Source organism: Spermophilus citellus, assembly GCF_964194105.1.
Source record: "Spermophilus citellus genome assembly, chromosome: 3".
NCBI classification, from domain to species: Eukaryota; Metazoa; Chordata; class Mammalia; order Rodentia; family Sciuridae; genus Spermophilus; species Spermophilus citellus.
The window spans coordinates 227003692-227024359 of NC_138184.1; the positions used below are offsets into that span (position 1 = coordinate 227003692).

At 43.4% G+C, this 20668-nt stretch overlaps 1 protein-coding gene across 7 annotated transcripts in view; it reads left to right on the forward strand.

Annotated features, from left to right (window-relative positions):
* The first annotated feature begins 256 nt into the window (after nt 1-256).
* The window catches only part of GALNT11 (polypeptide N-acetylgalactosaminyltransferase 11), a 43645-nt gene continuing 23233 nt past the window's right edge, over nt 257-20668 (forward strand). For 3 of the 7 annotated variants that reach the window (XR_014021244.1, XM_081287863.1, XM_081287865.1), the window contains exon 1: nt 18439-18779. Coding sequence is in view for 6 of the 7 variants with exons in the window: in XM_081287863.1 (XP_081143989.1) it covers nt 18485-18779 (295 nt within the window). In the remaining variant the exon portion in view is untranslated. Of the gene's footprint in view, nt 472-18435; nt 18780-20668 lie in introns of those variants that run through there. The other 4 variants (XM_081287868.1, XM_081287867.1, XM_081287864.1 and 1 more) reach the window with 4 other exon arrangements.

Genomic DNA, 20668 nt, shown 5'->3' on the forward strand with positions numbered 1-20668 from the left:
GGGTCGCCGCGCCGCGCTGGAGCATGCGCGGCCCCCCGGACCTCCCCGCGCTCCCACCTCCCTGCGGGCCCCGTTCTTCTGTCCTTCTGGTCCCCTCTACTTTGGAGATGTCCTTGCTTTTTCTTTTTACCCCGACTAGCTTCCACACCTGAGAGAAAATACACAGCACTTCTCGTCCTGAGTTTGGCACCTGTCCTGGGTAAGGATAAGCAGCTTTGGGCCGCGGCCCCCGCGCGGTGACGTCAGGGCGGCGGGCGGTGACGTCAGACGCGGCGCGGGGCGGGGCCGCCCGTGACGTGGCGCCGGCGGTCTCTGGGCCGAGGCTGCGGCGCGGGGACCGCACGAACCCGCGTCAGCCTCCGCGTCCCGCTCGGCCGCCCTCCTGGGCCCCGTGGCCCTGGGCTGTGGCGGGAGGGAAGATGCCGCAGCCCGAGCGTCGGAAGGCCGCGGCCCTGGGCTGCGCGCATCGCGGTGAGTAGCTGCGGGCGGCGGCGCCTGGCCCCGCGCGGCCTCCGTCGGCGTCCCGGCGGGCTCGGGCGGGCTCTTGGCGACTCCGGTGCGCGCGGCTCCCTGCGGGGCAGGCCCCGCGCGTCCCCTCGGCGGTGTGCTCGGCCCGGGAATGCGGCCGTCCCGGGAACCCCGCGGCGCCGCACGTGCGCGCTGCGGTGACGGGGGCGCCGAGCCCGCCCGCGGGCCCCGGGAGCAGCGCCGCTCCGGCGACGGCTCCGCTTCTACCGCGGGAGGAAGTGTGTCCGGCTTTCCGCCGTGAACGGCCGGACCGCGGAAGCAGCGGCCGGCTGCGGGATGGCGCCGCCGGGGGCCCGTACCCGGCCTCCACCGCTCTTCTCGGGTCCCGCGCCCCTCCGCGGCCCCGGGCTGAACGGCCCCCGGCTGCGGTTTGCGCTTTGTCCCTCGTGACTATCCGGAAGTCCCGAAGGTGGCAGCCTCCCCTGCCTCGGGGAGAACGGGACCCGGTCCGCGCTCTGCACCCCTCGGTCTCGGTGCCGCCGGTGCGGAACGTGTGCTGGGACTGGGGGCTGCGGTGCTAAGACGCCGCGGGAAGGTCGCGGTTTCCGCTGTCCTACGGCAGTGAGTACATTGGCCATTTGTGTCACCATCTGCTACCTGAAAACCTTTTCATCATTCCTGACCAACAGTGCGGGTCAGCGGTGACTCCCCCTTCCGCCGTTCTCGGTGCGTTTGCCTCCTCAGGCCCCTCCTAAGTGGGATTGTAAGCACTCATCCTGTTGTGTCGGTCCTGTCCACGGGTGAAGGTCCGTGTGGCAGCATGCACCATACCTCAGTCCTTTTTTTCACGCACGTGTGAGCCACCATTTGTTTATCTGCTTATCTGTCCCTCCACGGACACTGGGTTACCCGCCTTTTTGCTTTTGCGACTCGTGCTCCTGTGGACATAGACTTACTTACATGTGTCTGTCTGAGTCTGTTTTCTGTTTGGAGTATATTTCAGCGGTGGAATTACTGGGTCACGTGATAATTCCGTTTAACTTTTTGTGTAACTTACAAACGTTTCATATTAAAAGCTCCCTTCTTAAAGACCTTCGCGTGGGCGCGGGTTCTCCTCCCTCTCCCCCTCTCCCCCCCCCTTTTTGGGGGGGAGTTCGGGGTCCTCCACTACAGAGCCACATCCCCAGCCCTATTTTGCATTTTATTTAGAGACAGTTGCTTATTGTCTTGCTTTTACTAAGACTGTCTTGTTTTACTAAGACTGGCTTTGATCCCCTTGCCTCATCTCCAAGCCACTGGGATTACAGGCATGCACCACCATGCCTGCCATTAAAAGACCTTCTTCTGAATGGATTGCTAGATCTGTTGGCTCCCCTCAGCACTTACCTGCTTGACCTCTGTAAATCTTAGCAACACCTCCTGTTGTTCATTGTGTGTTCTCCCTGTGGTCCTTCATAGGCTCTTGCCCCTTATGCAGTCCTTCACTGTGCACCCCAGACATTCAGGGATTGCTCCCTGTATCCCTTTTGCTATCTTCATTACTTAAACCCTCCTCTGCTATTGTTTCCATGTAATTTAAGCTATAATTTTGATGTTTCTTTTCAACTTCTGAGACCTGGATTTGAACTTGAAGCTTACCTCTGTCTCCCTGCCAGTGACTCTTGACTGTAACATGTCTAAAACAAAATCCCTATCTGTACTCCTCCATCCCTGTTCTCTCTGTGTGCTGCCTGTGAATACTTGAGAGCGGGGTGTTTTGTTTCCCCTTTTCCCTTAGAACCCGTTTCCTGTTAGGCTGAGTATCACACACAGTTCTGCCTCTGGTCTTCCTTTCCCACAGGCTTACACAGCCTGACATCAAGCCACAATAGCCTCTTACTGGAATTTTTCTCAATGGACTCCCTGATTCCAAACATCCCTCTTCTGTCCCAAACCATTTTCTACACTGTTCCTAGGGTTTTCTTCCTAATATAGATTTGCTTATAGACAACAGGTAGCTCTTTTGCATGCAGAACAAGTTTATTTTCAGCATCAAAGACCCACCACCATGCCTGGCTTTAGGTTGTCTTACAGACAACGGAACAAGCTTTTCACACAAAGGAATCACCAGACTAACTGACATTGTTGACTATATTTAGATAAATAAAAATTGAATTTAAGTATATCAGCAAGGAACTGGACATTCCATACAGGGATGCAGCAAATCTGATAATTAAACAACTAAATACTATATCTAAAAATGTGGTAGCCAAAATTTAGGAATCAGATTCATAGCAGATTAGACGCTGCTGAAGAAGAAAATCTGATGAACTGAATGATCAGAAGAAACCTCCCTGAATTAAGTGTCAGAGGGGAAAGGATGGGAAACTCTGAAGAGCATGAGAAAAAGAGGATGAAATGAGAAGATCTAACTTTTGGTTGGAATCCTTGGAAAGACAGAAAGGTAGAACGAATATTTGAAGAGATTAGGGCTGAGAATTTTTAAAGCTGTTGAAAAGTAACAATCACAGAATAATAAATACTAAGAAGGATAAAATGAGTTAATTTTCCCCTTCTAAATACAGTTATCCTTTGCATAGTCACCTTTTGACTAACAAGGAGCACGTGTACAATAGCTGCCCCTAAGATTATACTGGATCTGGAAAACCCCTATTGCCTAGTGACTGGTGGCTGTCATGATGTCATAATGCAATGCTGGCTTGTGTTGGTGACACTAGTGCAGACACGCCTGCTGTGCTGCCCGTGGCAATTATGTGTAATACTCCGTAATAAATGACTGTCTCACTGATGTGTTTGCTTTGCTTTCATTGCTGTAGAATGTTCTCTTATTGAAAAACAAGTTTACTCTAAAACTGCATTCTTGGGCAGGCAGCGGCCTCACACGTCAGGTGTGCTGCATCTCTCTCTCTCTCTTTTTTTTTTTTAAAGAGAGAGAGAGAATTTTTTAATATTTATTTTTTAGTTATTGGCGTATACAACATCTTTGTTTGTATGTGGTGCTGAGGGTCGAACCCGGGCCGCACGAATGCCAGGCGAGCGCGCTACCACTTGAGCCGCATCCCCAGCCTGTGCTGCATCTCTTGATTGAGTCATTTTCTTCTGTGCTTGGTTGACTCCCACGGTCTGTTCATCATGGCCCTGGGAGTGGTCGGCTACATTACTCATGTGCACACCATGTAGCTTACATGTACAGTAGGCATACTCTGTTGTTCATATTATGATTGTACTGCTCAAGGACACATTTCTCAGCACCTCCCTGTTGGTAGGTGAAGTGTGACTAATTTTCCTTATCTTGAGTGAGTGTAAGTTTCCTCCTCCCTTCTCTTTCTTTCTTCCTAATTTTAGCAGTGGATTTCAGTATTCCACTGAGAATAAGAGTTTTTCTAACAAACAAACAATTACATGGTATTTTATCACATTTTTGAGTTTATATGCAGGGGTTTCAAAGATTTTGAATGGAAAGAAAGGATATAACTGCTGTATGAAGTTCATGAGTTAAGGATCTCTTAAAGATAAGAGTTCAGTAGGAGAGTGCTTCCCAAGAATGTGTGAGGTCTTGGTTTTAGTCTCCAAAACTGCAAAAAACTGCAAAACAAAACAAAACAAAGAAAGAACAAGCCTTCCAAATCTAAAGGAATATTCAGTAGTGTAGGAGTTTCAGACAGAATGGGCTCCTCCAAGGCAGAGCCCCTCTCTGGTGTCCCTGGGTGTATTGTCCTTCTAGCTCCCCTAGAGGACAGTCAGCCTCTCATAGGTATTGGCATACTTGAGAGTAAAGGCTATGTGTCTAAGGATTAAGACTAGGAGTCTTTGTAGAGTGCAATGATGATCTCTGAATAATTTTGTATAATAATTTGAAGACTTGGACATGTGATCATTATAGCTAACTTGAGGGGAGAGTTATCTTTAATTTTGTGAGAGACATAAATTTACATTTTTTTTATGGCATACATTTTAGAGAATGACAAATAAAAAATTGTTGGTCTGTTTCCTGGGAGGTGGCCCAGCAGAGTGATTAAGGTCTGATGTCAGACGACCGGATTCAAATCCCTGTTTCTCTGCTTCCTTCTGTTCTTAGGGAAGGTCGCTCCATTTCTGTAAGAGCAAGAGGATATAATCCTTGTTCTTTCTGTTTTACACTCTGGACTAGCTTTTTGAGTTTTTCCTTGGTCTTAGTTTTATACTGACTAATGTACCTAGTTCACTTTGTGAGTGCTGCAGACTCCAAGAAACTGAGGACATGCCAGCAGAAGAGAACTTGGGTCACATGGTTAAGGCTATTGACTTGCTAGATTCTTCTGGCCCTGGGCAGGCTGGGTGTGGAAGGCTGTGCTGGTGGCTGTACTTGTGCTTGCTTCAGTTGGCTGTGCTGAAAGCCATTTTAGTTGCTCAGTTGTTTGGATACTGCTGAGTTCCTCACAACTGAAACACTCAGGGTCACTCCAGGGGAACTGGGCTGCGTGAAATAACCACAAAAGGGACAGAAATATCTTTTTCTTTGGGGGTGCTTTGACGGGTCCTCTGATCTTAAGGGTCTGCAGAAAGAGAGAGTAGCTCCTGCAAATCCCCTTTTATTGAGGAGAAGCAATTCAAATAGGCAAGGGGTCAGGTTTCAAGGGGCTGAGTCTAGCTTCATGATGTCTGCTGTCAGCAGGTTGACTGACATCTAGGAAGGCCACATCCAAGGGCAGAGCAAGAGAAGGGGACACTCAAAGGGCGTTTCCTTGGAACATTTTATCCCACACAGGGCAAGGGGGTAATATCACCAAGGAACAGGTGAGTGTAGTTCGACCCATGGGGCTGCAGGAAGGCACGCCTACGCATGAAGACACATTTGGTTGCATTTTTACTACTGTCAAGATCGGGGGGCTATACCGTCTTCGGCTAGTTAAAAGCAGCCAGATCACGGGGAGTGACTGACAGTGCCTCAACTGATCAGGAGAGGAAAACGCTGGTCACATGATGTGATGGCCTCCTACAGGATACCTTAGAAGGGTTCTAGTGACCATTTGTTCTCATTCACTTATTTCATCTTCACCTCATGTGTAATGGGTTTAATCCTCCTTACTGGAAGGAAGGCGGCAGATGTAACTGAGTTTTTATTGTTCTGGGCTGGAAGTGGTAATGCTGTCTCGAAGTCCTTCTCGGGCTGCACAGTGCAAGTTTGGAGTTTGAACTTGTGTGGGTGGGTCACACGCCATGCCACTTCCCACCATGCTTATACTCCTTTCCAGGTGATTCATACATTCATCTGCTGGGCTTTTGTGTCCCTGTGTGAGCATGCTGTCCACTGTTTCTGTTGGGACTGGCAACAAGACAGCAGCTTTTGGATGAGTCCTGGCAGTCTTGAATGGACAAAAAGGGTCAGAAATGAAAACTAAAACAGTAGAATGAAATAAAGGCATTGGCACAGTGGGAGGGCTGACTTATAGAGTGTCACATGCATTCAGAGGATCCATTGAAACAGGTGTGCCTGTCGACTGCTGACCTCCTGCTTGCCCCATGAGGCTGTGGCGTCATTGTCTTCGGCAGGCTGTGGTGAGCAAGGGCTGCTGCCGTGAGGTGGGCATTTGTTCAAGAGTGTGGCAAAGGCCAGGGTCGCCCTACCAGCTGCTCCCCAAGGTCCTCAGTCGCTGTTAGCACTGAGCTACGATGCCTGTCCTCTCAGGTTCTTTTTCTTTGGTGTTGGTTTCCTTAAATTCGTTTCTTTCTCCCATTAGCACTGCCTTGTGGGTTTTTGCTGGTGGCATATAATGTCAGATGCAGGTAGTTCTTTTGGTTTCCTCATGGGGAAGAGCTTCCTGAACCAGAGGGCCGCAGGGGCTCCCTCCTAGGGAACGTGCTCCTGGGATTTGCTCTGAGCCCATCAGCCACCTGTGGGCGATGGGTGGTACGACTGGTGGCAGTGCTCACCTATGGTTGTCCAGGGAAGATGAAAAACAAGAAGGAATAATGGGTGTTTTGTGTTGTCATCACCTGGCAATTTCACAGGGGTCAATGAGAACAGCACTGCTGTAAATTAATATTGGTGTCCACATGATCTTGGCTGAGTTAGATGTGCCTGGGTCTATGGGAAGGCTGACAGATGCTTGCTGTTGACAGTCTGGAATACAGATCGACTTAGGAAGAAAGTAGCTGGAAACCACTGAAAGGTAACATTTAGCATTTAAAGACAGACATCTTAAGCCTCATCAGTCATTGTCAAGTGATTTTTGTATTGGTAGAAAATGAAAGTTGTCCTGTGAAAAGATTTGTCTGATCGAGCGTGTGTAAGAATTCCGACTGGACAGTGGTTCATAGAGGACAAATTATTCTTTGAATCTTGTTTTTAGAACATTTGTTCCTTGTTCAGATATTTGACAAGTTAATGAAATTAAAATATTCTTTCCTTTTAGGGTGCTTAAAACCCATTCTTTTTCCTTTGTGCATTTTGGTATGGAAATCCTGGTGCCTCTGGGATTAAAAGGCCTTCGTACTTCCTTGGAAGCCTTAAGCTACTTAGCTCTCTCTAAAGTTCTTATTTTTATGTTATAAAGTTTTTTCTTAAGATTTTTTTAACCTCACTTATTAAATAATTGCATATTCTTTGCAGAAAATGTTTTAAATAAAAATACAAAAAATTAGCCATAATGCTACCAAACCTGAGTCTGATAAACTTATTTTTTGGTGGTTGCCAAAAGCAGTGACATTTTTTAAATGGTGTAGAGAAATTAAAAAATAGTAGATTATGTAGTAAACATTAATAGTGGTGAGATTTCAGGTGGTTTTAAAATATTTTCCTTTTTTGCTAATATGTACATTTTTCAATTTTTAGTGCAATAGTGAGAGCTTCAAATGTGAGTTAGCAATATCCTGAGTGGTGGCTGGTATACAGTACTCCTGCCATGGCCTCGCCTTTTCTTTAGGATTACATTGATTTTCAGGAAAAAAAAAAAAGTATTATTCAGTACATTGATTAGGTGTGAGGCTGTCCCTGGAAGGTTGGTGGAGCCCCAGTGAACTTACATGAGGTACCATGCACAGTTCAGTAGCTGGATGTGTCCTTGCCAACAGGATGGTTGTGGGATCATCAGGAGTGGCTCTTCTCAGCTCAAAGCACAGTGCAGATGGTCTTTGACTCTGGTTTGACTTGGGATTCCTCAATTTTATTGTGGTTCAGAAGCTGTGCACTTTTGGTAGAAGCTGCTTCACAGTTTGAATTTGGATCCTCTGTCCCCTGATCTGCGTGGCTTGTTGGTCTTGAGGTTGTGAGGCTGGCTCAGCAGGGGTGCAGTCGCTGTGGACTGGGCGGGGGCGACAGCAGTGATTAGGGGCACTTTGTGCCTGATGATTCCAGCTGACAATAGGTGTAATTGGGACTCAGCTCCCTGCAAGTTGAGGAGCATCTGTGTTGAGCATTGACATCTATCCTCTGCCCCGATCTGATGATGCTGGGAGTTAAACTGAGTGCCATTTAGCCTTGATCCAGCAATAGCAGCTGCTGGCAGGAACAGTAGGTTGTCTTCTGAGAGGTTGGATTGTGCTCACCTCACCAACTGTGGCTTCTAATCCAGCCACACCCAGCCCCATGTGACTTATTTGTTCAAGTGGTTTGTGGAAGGTGCTAGAAACTAAGTATCATGCTTCATGTTTTCTTTTTCCTTCCTCAGCTTTCTAACATAAGCAAGTGTTTGCATGTGTTTATATGTAGCATTCTGCATAAGCTTTTCTCATCTTTTCACCAGGTAATGTAACAGAGATTCATCTGTACACAGCAATATTTATTTCTTATTTACAGCTGCATCTTGCTCTGCTTTGTAGGTCTTCTGAATTTGTTCAGCCAGCCTGGTACTAATGGATGATGGTGTTGGTTTCAGCCTTTTGCTGTTACAGGTGATCCTATAGTGAACAGCCTTCAGTGTGCATTTCTCCTACTTTTACACGAGGGCTGGATTACTAGGAGTCACACTGCTGAGTCAGAGGGAAACTGCGTCTGATTTCACTGGATGTTGCCGGATTACGCTGCACAGACACTATCCTACACGAGTACCTGCAGGCCCACCACCATGTGGTCATCTCTCACGGTTTTCTAAGTTGGGAAATGATATCTCAGTGTAACTGTAGTTTTCCTTTCTCTTATATAAGCAGGGTGGAGTGGTTTTTCACATGGTTAAGAACCATTTGTATTTCTCTTTCTTTAAACAGTCTTTGGAGTTGTTGGTCCTTCACATTTAGGGTGTTTTTTCCCCCCTTTCCTTGGTATCAGGGATGAACCCAGGGGCACTTAAACACTGAGCCACATCCCCAGCCCTTTTTATATTTTATTTACAGACAGGGCTCACTGAGTTGCTCAGGACCTTGCTAAGTTGTTGAGACTTGAACTTATTATGATCTTCCTGCCTCAGCCTCCCAAGCTAAGCAGCTGAGATTACAGGTATGCGCCATCACACCCGGCTTAGGGTTTCTTTTTTTGAGAGTGTGACCAAGAGACCTGGGGTGACCCCAGTGATTTCCTGCCACCTGATGCTTTTGGTTTGAGTAATACATTCCCCCAGGACCAAGGACTTGCTTATAGTCATAGACTAGTGGAGGAGATGCACCATCAGCCCCTTGATGGGGTTGTGACTGCTTCACATTGTGTGGCTGTCATAAGCAGACTGTAGTTAGGCTGCACCTTATTGTCAGCTTGATGAGCATAGGGACCATGTTTGCAAGCCACTGTGGCAAGAAACTGCAGGCATCTCCAGGACCTGAGTGTGGCTTGTCAGCATACAGCCACTAAAAAGCCACAGGGAACTGAGTTCAGAGCAGTTTCTTCTTCAACCAGGCCTCTGGTAAGACATAGCTTAGCTGACAACTGGACAGCAGGTTTGGGGACCTTGGAAGAGGGCCCAGCCAAGCTGTTGCTCCCTTGATCCATGGAAATTGTGAGCTAATAAATATGTGTTGTTTTAAGCCTCTGAGTTTGTAGTTACACAGCAATGAAAAACTAGTACTGAGCTCATATGCTTTTGCATTTGACACTATTTGATACTAGTTGCAAATATTTTTCATACTTTATCATTTGTCTTTTTGCTTTTAGTGTCTTTTGCTATCCAGAGGTTATCTTTATGTGTCTTAATATAAACTACATTATTTTTCCTGTATTGTTTTTGAAATTTTTTAGTCACCTTAGTCAAAATTTTGCCCATTCTCTGGTGATATTTTCCATGTAGTTAAACAATCATCTCGACATCATTTGGTAAATAGTCACACGTGTCCTCTGGTTTGTGGTGTTGCCTTTCTTCATACTAAGGCTGCACTAAATTTATTTGTGTTTATGCTTGCTCTCTAAATTCATGTGTGTAGTTGGGTCTGTTTTCACTCCTTTTCCCATTGGTTCTTAAGTCTCTGGTGAGTCGTGCCTCATGGTTCAGATACAAAGCTCTGCCATTTCTTATCCAGTAGGGCTCAACCCACTCCTGGTTCTTCCAGGTTTCCCTGGTGTCCTTTCCATGTTCACCCTTTTCCAGATGAATTTAATAATCAACGTGTCTAGCTCCAGAAAAAAATCTGACAGTGTTAAGTGTGTACTTAATATTTCATTTTATCTTAAGATTTTTGGATTCATATTCATAAATGAGATGTTTAGGAGAGAGGTTTAATCTTTGCCAGATTTTCATAGCAATGTTATACCCATTTCAATAAAACAAATTTGGAAGATTTCCTTTTTAAAAAAGTTATCTAGCCTAAATATGTATCTTATTAGTGATGTTAGGTCTTGAATGGATTGGAAGAGTCCCCTGTGACATTCTGCCTGCTTGTTTTTGTTGTTGCTTTTTTATCCCTCCTGTCTTTGGTGGTGTTTGGGTTTTGTTTTTTGTTTTTTTTTTAAGAGAGAGAGAATTTTTTAATATTTATTTTTTAGTTTTCGGTGGACACAACATCTTTATTTTATTTGTATGTGTTGCTGAGGATCGAACCCAGCGCCCCGCACGTGCCAGGCCAGCGCGCTACCACTTGAGCCACATCCCCAGCCCTGTTTGGTTTTTTTTAAGGAACGCTTTTTGCGACTTGATATTTCCTCTACAGTGATGGGGCGTTTCTTTTGAGACTGTTATCAATTTGTGTAAGCTCTATTTTCATTGAAAATTATTTTTCAGGGCTGCTGGGTATAGCCCAGTGGTAGAGAGAACGCTTGCCTTGCAGTCAGGGTTAAGTGTTGGGGTGGGTGGGGGACAAAGGTTATTTTTCTAAGTTTTCAGATTGGTTTGGGTAGAATTGTATAGTCATCTTGGCCTTTAAAAGTTCTTCCTGCAGTGGTTTTCAGGATCAGCTTTAGGAGGCCCTGGGCCTACCAAGGGGGACTTGAAGCTTGCTGGCATGCTAGATGTTTTGCTTGATGGAAATGCCAGGAGGCAGTTCAGACTGGTGAGCCAGCTGCCTTCCAACCTCTCCCTCCTCACAGGGAGCCTGTGTACCCCGGATTACACTCCTTCCTAAGACTTCACATTGCATAGATGCTGAACAATAATGTCCTGTAACTTTTTCTGGAACAAATATGCTTTTAAAAATGAGGCAAACAGTGCCTATTAACCTAGGCACTGTGCTAAATAGTTGGCTTCATAAAGTGCAGATGATCCCTGTCTTTTTGAAGGGTTTGCTTGCAGCAGGTAGAGCCATGCTCACGCTGTAAACATACTGTTGTTTTTGATACTGGGGATTGAACCCAGGGGCTGTACCACAGAATTGTATCCCCAGGCTTTTTATTTTTGAAACAGGGTCTTGCTAAGCTGCCCAGGCCTGCCTTGAACTTGCCATCCTACTGCCTCAGCTCCCCAAGTTGTTGGGATTATAGGTGCATACCTCGGTGCCCGGCTTTGCATACTGTTGGTTGAGACATCTACAGTTCACACATCTGGAGCATGGTTCTACTGTCATCAGCTGTGCCCATCTGCAGGCCCAGGGCTTTCTGACCACTCCTCAGCTCACTGTCTGGCAACAGCTGTTACTCAGCTACACCATCAACTCTCATGCATTGGCCCATCCACATTTTCATTCTCAGAAATTCTTCCTCTCCTTCATGCCTCTCCTTGCCTAGCTTAAATTTGTGGTCTGTTATTATGATCATCCTGGTGTATGTACTCTGCCCCATTCTTTTCTTTAGTACCTCCCTGGAAAATCCTTACACCTCAAAGACACCTGTCCCTGAGCAGCTACCAGACCATGACTACAGAAAACCAAACTGACTTTAAATTCCACCTGGTTAGCCTTTTGATCATTTAATTCTGAAAATATATTCCATTGATTTCTAACTGCTCAATTTTTGACTCTATTAACTATTTGGTTTATGTTTGAAAGAGTTCGCTCACTAGTTGTTTTGCATTAACTATGTGCTTTGACCTTCCTTCCAAAAGCATTTAGCTGTAGGTACTGAAGCCAGGGGTAGTTGTCTGTAGAAGACAGAGGCAACAGTACAAAGCAGAGACAGTGGCGTGTGGGTGCCAGGTGCGTTGTCTATCAGTCTAGATTGAATTAAAATTTCAGCTTTTGATTTTTGTTTGACTGTTTTAAAATCTTTAAGCAGTAAGACTTTATTATGTTACAGGCATCTGATTGTTTTGCTTTGTACTTTCTTTGTATTTGAAATGACTTGCTCTCTAAAAACGTATTTCTGAATACTGTTATGGTTAATTACATAAATGACTTGATTTTATGAATGTCTCACTTTATGTTCTTTAATTTAGTCTAATGATATGCTACATAAGAAATATTCTCTAAAGAATTATAACATGGTGTGGGAAAAATAATAGTTGTCTAATAGAGTTGTTGAGAGTTAGTACGTTTTACTGTTCTGGAAACTGAATCTTGATTTGTGCTATTTTGGATTTGAGGAGCTAGGGAGTTATTGGGTGAAGAATCAAGATTGGATACTTCCTGTGGGAGAAGTCTTTGAACAAAAAACTTCTTCATTTTACCCTTAGATTCTCATAGGCAACCAAAAGGGAAAAACCAATGATCATACAGTGAACAAAATGGGAAAGGCATTTCCCATTTCTGTCACAGAAACTTTACTTTTGAAATCGGACAATCAGTTTCTTGAGTTGTTTTGAATATCTTTTCCAAATATACAGTGTGGTGGCTGTTCTGACCTGATTCTCATACTGTTGTTGACTGAGGTAGTCATGATCTCCATGCATAGCATTAAGGTATTGCAGAAGAGTAATATGTTTTTGTAGAAATTCCCCGCATTTTGCAGGATGTTGATGACCAACATTTTCAGGAGTTTTTCATTCAGCTGTTACAAGCTCAAGGGAATACTGCATGGAATAGGGCAGTCAAAAGCTCTTGCTCTAGTGGACCTGCCTTTCTGGCACAGAAGAGGTTAGACAGCAACTGCTAAGCCCAACAGCGAGTTGCTGTGTGTGCAAGAAGGGAGTGAGATCCATGGACTGAGGAAGACAAGGTTTGATAGCTAGGGTTTGGGTTGCATTTTAATTAAATAAGGTAGTCTAGGTGTGATGCCTTCTCACACTTCATTGAGAAGGCGCTATGTGAGCAGTTGTGAAATTACCTGCTAGGTGAAGGGCTTGAGGCAGAGCCAAAGTGTAGACCCTAATTGAATATGGTTGGTGTGTTTGCTCACCCACAAGGAGCCCTGTACCTAGGGCTCAGTGAAGAAGTGGGAGATACAGTCAAAGTGGTAAAATGTCAGGTTATGTAGGAACTTGTAGTCATAATAACAGATGGGTACCATTTATATTATATAATAAATGTTAAATTTAGATCTAATGAGGAAAGATTAATATTTGAGAAAAAATTACCATTTGTTGAATTTCTGCTACATTCATTATGTAGATATTTTCTAGCATCTTTTATGGGATATTCATAGTGCCAAATAAAGGGAATTCAATGAAGAAGCAGATGACAAAAGCCAGCCACAGTCCTTTTGGAGATGTCCTTTGTCCAGTGAGCAGCAGAGTACACCTGTCCTGGCAGTCCTTTCCTTGGGGCTTGGCTCCTGTGCACCATAGTTTAGCTTCCTTGCTGGTGTTACCACTAGTGGGGATTTTTGTTTGGTTGGTGTTGGAATCACTTTTGTTTTTATATTGACTCGTAGTTGTTACAGTGCTGGCTCCTCCCAGGAAACTGAGGCAGGCCAAAGGCCCCCCCCCCCTTCCTGGCGATCGAGTCAGGAAGATTTCAGACATGGCACCCAGAGTAACAGGCATGAGTTTATTGAAGGGATAGGAAAAGGGAAAGGGCACACTCTTGAGGGAGAGAGTGGGTCCTCTCAGGAGAGAGGAGAGGTGTGCTTCTCCTGCCTTCCAGTTTTATTGGGGTTCCAGGGAAGTTTCCAGAGAGTCCAGCCCAGGTTCACCTCTTGACTTCTGACTGACAGCAGTATGGCATCAGACTTTCAAGTCCCCATTGCCATGACAACTCGAGGTTACTTTGGCCTATGCTGACTGGTTGTAACTGGATTATTTTTTAAACTAATTAATTAATGTATTTGTTCTAATTTGTTACACATGAGAGCAGAATGCATTTCAGTTCATAGTACACAAATGGAGCACAATTTTTTTATTTCTTTGGTTGTGCACAAAGTAGAGTCACACCATTTGTGTCTTCATACATGTATCCAGGGTAATGATATCCATCTCCTTCCATCGTCTTTCCTACCCCCATCCCCTGCCTCCTCTGCCTTTCCCTCCCTTTGTCCTATCTAAAGTTCCTCCATTCCTCCCATGCTCCTCCCCCACTCCCACTAAGGATCAGCATCCACTTATCAGAGAAAACATTCAGCCTTTGGTTTTTTGGGATTGGCTAACTTCACTTAGCATGATATTCTCCAACTCTATCTATTTGCTGGCAAATGCCGTGATTTTATTTTCTTTTAGTGCTGAGTAATATTCCATTGTGTATATATGCCACAGTTTCTTTATCCATTCTTTATCCATTAACCAACCTGAAGGGCATCTAGGTTGGTTCCACAATTTAGCCATTATGAATTGTGCTGCTGTAAACATTGATGTGGCTGGGTCCCTGTAGTATGCTGTTTTTTAAGTCCTTTGGGTATAGACCAAGGAGTGGGAAGCTGGATCAATTGGTGGTTCCATTCCCAGTTTTTAAAGGAATCTTCTTACTGGTTTCCAGATTGGCTGTACCAATTTGCAGTGTCACCAGCAATGTGTGAGTGTGTCTTTTCCCCATATCCTTGCCAACACTTATTGTTGCTTGCATTTTTGATAACTACCATTCTGAGTGAGATGGAATCTTAGAGTTGTTTTGATTTGCATTTCTGTAATTGCTAGAGATGATGAACATTTTTTTATACATTTGTTGATTGATTTATATCTTCTGAGAAGTGTCTGTTCAGTTCCTTAGCCCATTTATTGATTGAGTTATTATTATTATTATTTTTAATGTTAAGTTTTTTAAGTTCTTTATATATCCTGGAGATTAGCTCTCCATCTGATGTGTGTGTGGTAAAAATTTGCTCCCATTCTGTAGGCTCTCTATTCACCTCACCGATTGTATCTTTTGCTGAGAATAAGCTTTTCAGTTTGAAATCATCCCATTTATTGATTCTCTATTTTATTTCTTGTGCTTTAGGAGTCTTGATAAGGAAGTAGGGGCCTAACCTGACATGATGAAGATTTGGGCCTACTTTTTCTTCATTAGGCGCAGGGTCTCTGATCTAACTCCTAGCTCCTTGATCCACTTTGAGTTCAGTCTTGTGCATGCTACATATGGATTTCCAATTTTCCCAGCACCATTTGTTGAAGAGGCTATCTTTTCTCCAATATATGTTTCTGGCACCCTTGTCTAGTATAACTATTTATGTGGGTTTGTCTCTGTGTCCTCTATTCTGTACCATTGGTCTACAAGTCTATTTTGGTGCCAATGCCATGCTGTTTTTGTTACTATTGCTCTGTAGTATAGTTTAAGGTTTGGTACTGTGATGCTACTTGCTCAGGATTGCTTTGGCTATTCTGGGTCTCTTATTTTTCTAGATGAATTTCATGATTACTTTTTCTGTTTCTATGAGGAGTGGCTTTAGGATTTTTGATTGGAATTTCATTGAATCTGTATAGTGCTTTTGGTAGTATGGTCATTTTGACAATGTTAATTCTGCCTATTCAAGAACAAGGGAGATCTTTCCATCTTCTAAGGTCTTTAATTTCTTTCTTCAGAGTTTTGTAATTTTCATTGTAGAGGTCTTTCACCCCTTTCATTGATTTCCAGGTGGTTTTTTTTTTTTTTTTTTTTTTTTGAGGCTGTTGTAAATGGGGTAGTTTCCTAGTTTCTCTTTCAGAGGATTCATTACTGATGTACACAAATGCATTTGATTTATGGGTATTGAAGACAATAGAGAGAGTAAAACAAACAAACATAAAAAAGTAAGAAGAATTAAAAAATGTAAAGACGGGAGATAAAATAATATACAACACCACTGTAATATACTATTCATATGTCCCAGTCCTCAGTAGCCTAATGCAAGAAAAGTACTTTGTTTCACAAATGTTGGGGATGTGAGGGCAGAAAAAGGGAGAGGTAAAAGAAGGGGAAAAAGAAAAGAAAAAATCTCAAAGGAAAATTAAAGGATTGTTTCTGTTGGAGGTCAGTATCTTTCCAGCTCCCTTCTCATCCTATAGGTGGGGTTGTCTGTTGTTTGCTGATGTCTCCACCCTCAGGGTGGGGAAGGTTATTAGGGTGGGAGGGTTGGTTTGGGGGCAGAGCTTCTGGAGGTGGGGTATAGCACTTGCCAGTCCTCATTGGGAGACTGCACCTCAGGAATCTCCTTTTGGGCCTGCTCATGTGATGTGGGTGCCTGGTCTTATATACTTATATCGCCTGTAGACCTCCTGGTCTCTACTTTAGTATCTAAACTATATCTCACTCACCCCTTCCTTTCTACTTCCCATTCGGGAACCTCTCTCTCTAAGGTTTTGTGGGCTGCACTCTGGGGCCTGCAGCAGAGAGCTGTTTTGTATTGGGCAGGTCATGACCAGTCTTTGTGAATTAGGGACGAGCTGCATAGCTGCAAGCACTGTGCCAGATTAGTTGCTGCAGGGGAGAGGGAGAAATTGGGGGGACTAGAGGTACCTTGATATTGTTTCTAGGTCCCAGCCGGTGTCCCAAGCTGGGAGTTGCCCCAACTAAAGATGGAGACAAAAGTGTCCCAAGATGGAGGCGGCTGCTTTCAGAGATGGGGTGTTGGGTCAGCCCAGGTGGGGGCATTGGGCATTGTGTTTGGAGATGCAGCTCTGTGGCATGCAGTGTTGTGGTGTCACCAGGAGCCGGTGACTATGGCAGTGGTTGCAGTGTCCCGAGATGGTAGCAACCGGGGGAGCCCCCTGCTGGTAGGGGTCCACACAGGAGCTGCAGCCAGGGGTCCTGTGTAGGCCAGGAACCGGGGGACCTATGCAGACTCAGCAGTCAGTATTGCTGGGCTGGAGCAGCTGTCAGGGTTGCCCTAATATTAAACTCTCAGAAACTACTGTTGAGTGCTTGAGTCCTAGGTCCTGGAGTGACAAGGAATGCAGCCTCCCTCTAGCCTGTCATCTTGGATCCCTCTAACTGGATTCTTAACCATAAAAATCTATTTTAGAAGTAACCTTATCTCCCTGAGTTCTGAGATCTGCTCTATGAGAAGTCACAGAAGTCTCCCCCTTCAGGATAACTTGGGTTCCTCTTACCAACATTATTTCAGACCCTCATTTCTCCTGCAGGTAGCAGGCAGGTAGGTTGCTGAGGAATATGACATATGCTATCAACTTGCGCCAGGCAGGACTGCGGGTCAATTGCTTCTGGGAAAGAAAGCATGTGGGGGTCAGCACTGTGGGTGCATTTAATAGAATCACCCCTTACCCTTGCTCCCACCACTTGTGCTGTCTGTCCCTGGTGGAATGTCTAATTGTTTTGACTGGTCAGTAGTTAAGAAACTGAAACGTGTCCTACCTTCCAGGCTTATGGCATAGTCTATACAAGTTTGATGTTTTTACCCACTGGAGGTGGGTATAGCACTTCCAGTTCCCATTGGGAGACTGCACCCCAAGGATCTCCTTTTGAGCTGCTCATGTGATGTGGGTGCCTGGTCTAGAAATTGCTTTGTCCTGATCATTTGGAGATGATAATATTTTAAAAGATTATTTCATTCTGTAGAAATAAGAAATTTATAAGTATCACTGCACATATTTTCTGTGTGTATGTTTCTTACATAGAGTTTCTCTGCCCTATGTTTGTTCAGTCGGCCCTTTGGAAAGGATTGCTCAGGAAGCTGTGTGAGCCTTCATGAAGAGCAGATGTTCGCAGAAGGTGTAGAAAAACTTGCTGAGTGATGCTGTATTGTTCTTGTACAGTTTTACAAGGCATCATAAGGACAGGGAAAATAGAATTATCTCAAATTTTTTTGAAGATAACTGTTAGATCTAGAGTAGGTTTGGGGGCAGGTGTAATGTTTAGTTAGAGATGAGAATCATTTTTTTTTAAGTTACTATATTTAACAACAGATTTTAAGATCCTTGCATTAGAAAGTGATCTGTGGACTGGGGATATCACTTGGTGCTAGAACACTTGCCTGCCATGCTTGTGGCTCTGGGGTTGTCCCCTGCACCATAAACATACAGAAAGTGGGTTGTACCTTTACAGTTGGAAAAAACTGTAAATGTCCTGTGGTGGCATCTGTGATGCTTGCATTGTCCTCATAGAAAGTTAAAATCTGGAAAACATTGCCAGACTGACAGCCCTGGGGGCAAAGGTGGACAGTGCCTGTGGCAGGGAGGTGTAAGTCGGCTCTGGGCCTGTTTTTTTCTGGGCCTCAGCACCTTGGCCTGCCCTTCTAATCCTTGGACCCTTTTTAACAACTCCATGCTTTTCTCGGATCTCCCTGTGTCTGAATCCACTAGTAGTACGTGCATGGGTCTTAGTCAATAGTTTGGGAAATGGCGAGTGTGTATTTGGTGGGTGATTTAAAGTGTATTACTGCATCTAATGTATCTCTCCTTTTTTCCAGGAAACTGAAAAATGGCCCTTCAGCTATGCTAGGTCTATAATGGGAAGTGTCACACTTCGATATTTCTGTTATGGGTGCCTTTTTACATCTGCGACCTGGACAGTTTTGCTCTTTGTTTACTTTAACTTCAGTGAAGTGACTCAGCCACTTAAGAATGTGCCCATCAAGGGGTCTGGTCCCCACGGACCATTTCCCAAAAAATTCTACCCCCGTTTCACACGAGGTCCAAGCCGAGTGTTAGAGCCACAGTTCAAAGCAAATAGAATTGGTGATGTGCTGGGTAATCACATTGAAGATCCAGAAAAAGACCACCTGAAATTCTCTTCTGAGTTGGGTAAGTGTACCAGCAGCTGTGTCAAAATATTTAGTCAGTGGGAGTTTATTCTTTAAATTGTATTGCTCAGAGGACTAGAAATGTGCCATTTTTTTCTCACACTGATTTATTTTGTTTCAAAACTAGCTGAGGTTTTGTGATTTTTTTTCCCCCCCAGATCAGTGGGGAAAATATATTCTAAATTTTCCATCTCTTAAGTATTTTATGAGGACTTGGGGGAATTAATAAGGTTCAAAAGGAAATAAATAAAGAAAAAGGGTTAGAAAACAGAACTGTGGGAGAAGGTTTTAATTACTAGGATTTTTAATGAGGGGAAGAAATATTTGAAAGATGACTGTATAACTTATTTGAAAGGCAGATTAACTAAACGGAACATAAGGTGTTGTTTTAGAAAAGCTGGGGTTACTCATTCTAATAAGATTCCACTTGTGAGAATTAAGACCATGGGAACCATACATTAAATATAATTTGCAAAATCTTAGTACAAAATAGGACCCTCCCTGTCCCCCCACCATTATATTCTGTTTAATCTGGAAACGGGGATCTACTGGAATGCCTTTGAATACTTTAACTCCTGTAGTCCTGGTTAGCAAATTTTAATTTAAGGGATAAGTGAGCCATTTTGATTATCTTTAAAACTTAAAGTTAACTTTGATATTGTTGTAGAATAAAACAATTTACATTTAGTAAGTGATTTTGAGAGGTTGATAGAATATAAAGGAAATATCAAAACATTATTTTTATTTTACAATAGTTTCAAAGAAATAAAATCAGTTTTGAGTACTTAATGATTCTCTATTAAAGTTAAGATTCTGTGTGTAAACAGAAACTAATATCTAGTTCAGTTTTTGTCACATACATTCCTGATCTTTTTCAAATAGCCACTAAAAGCATGAGTGAAAATTTTTCTGGCTCTAATTTATTTATGTTTATTTTGGTGAAACGTTAATAGAAAAGTAGCATTTGGTTTGCCATTTAAAAAAATGTTTTTCAGTTGTTAGTGAACCTTTATTTTATTTGTTTATGGTGCTGAGAATTGAACCCAGTGTCTCACACACATACTAGGCAAGTATACTACCACTGAGCCACAGTCCCAGCCCACTGTATTTGCCTTTGAAAGAAGTAGGGAGAGAATTGTAGATATTCAAAGTGACAAACCCAGATTACCTAAGTGAAAATTAAATTCCTTCCAAAAAATTATTAAGAATCTACAAACATACTGTTAGAGTAGTAAAGAGAGTACTAGATGTGTAAAAATCAGTTGGATTTCTATATATCAGCAATGAATGGTCCAAAAATGATGTTATAAGAACATTTCCATTTGTAGTGGTGTCAAGAAGATTAGAATACTTAGACATTAATCTATCCAATGAGGTTAAGTCCTGTGTGCTAAAAACTGCAAAACAATGCTAGGTAAGTAGAAAGACAGTCTATTTTATTAAATGAAATACTAAATATTATTAAGATGTCAGTATTACACCAAACAACCTATAAAACTCAGTGCAGTTTCTATCAAAATTCTAGTGATTTTGATTAAAATGATGGGAAAAGTTTTTTCTAAAATTAATATGGAATTGTAGGGTCCCTGAATAGCCAGAAAACTTGTAGAAAAGAAAAAAGTTGGGGCTGGTACTGTGGCTCAGTAGTAGCACACTTGCCTGGCATGTGTGAGGCACTGGGTTTAATTTTCAGCACTACATATAAATAAATAAAATAAAAGTCTGTCAACAACTAAAAAAAAAAAAAAAAAAAGAACAAAGTTGGAGGACTCAGAAGTTTTAAAACTTACAGCTACAGTGATTAAAACAGTTATCTGACATATGGATAGACATGAGTCCAAAAATAAACCCAGTGAATGCACAGTCAACTGGTTCGTAAAAAACGGGGCT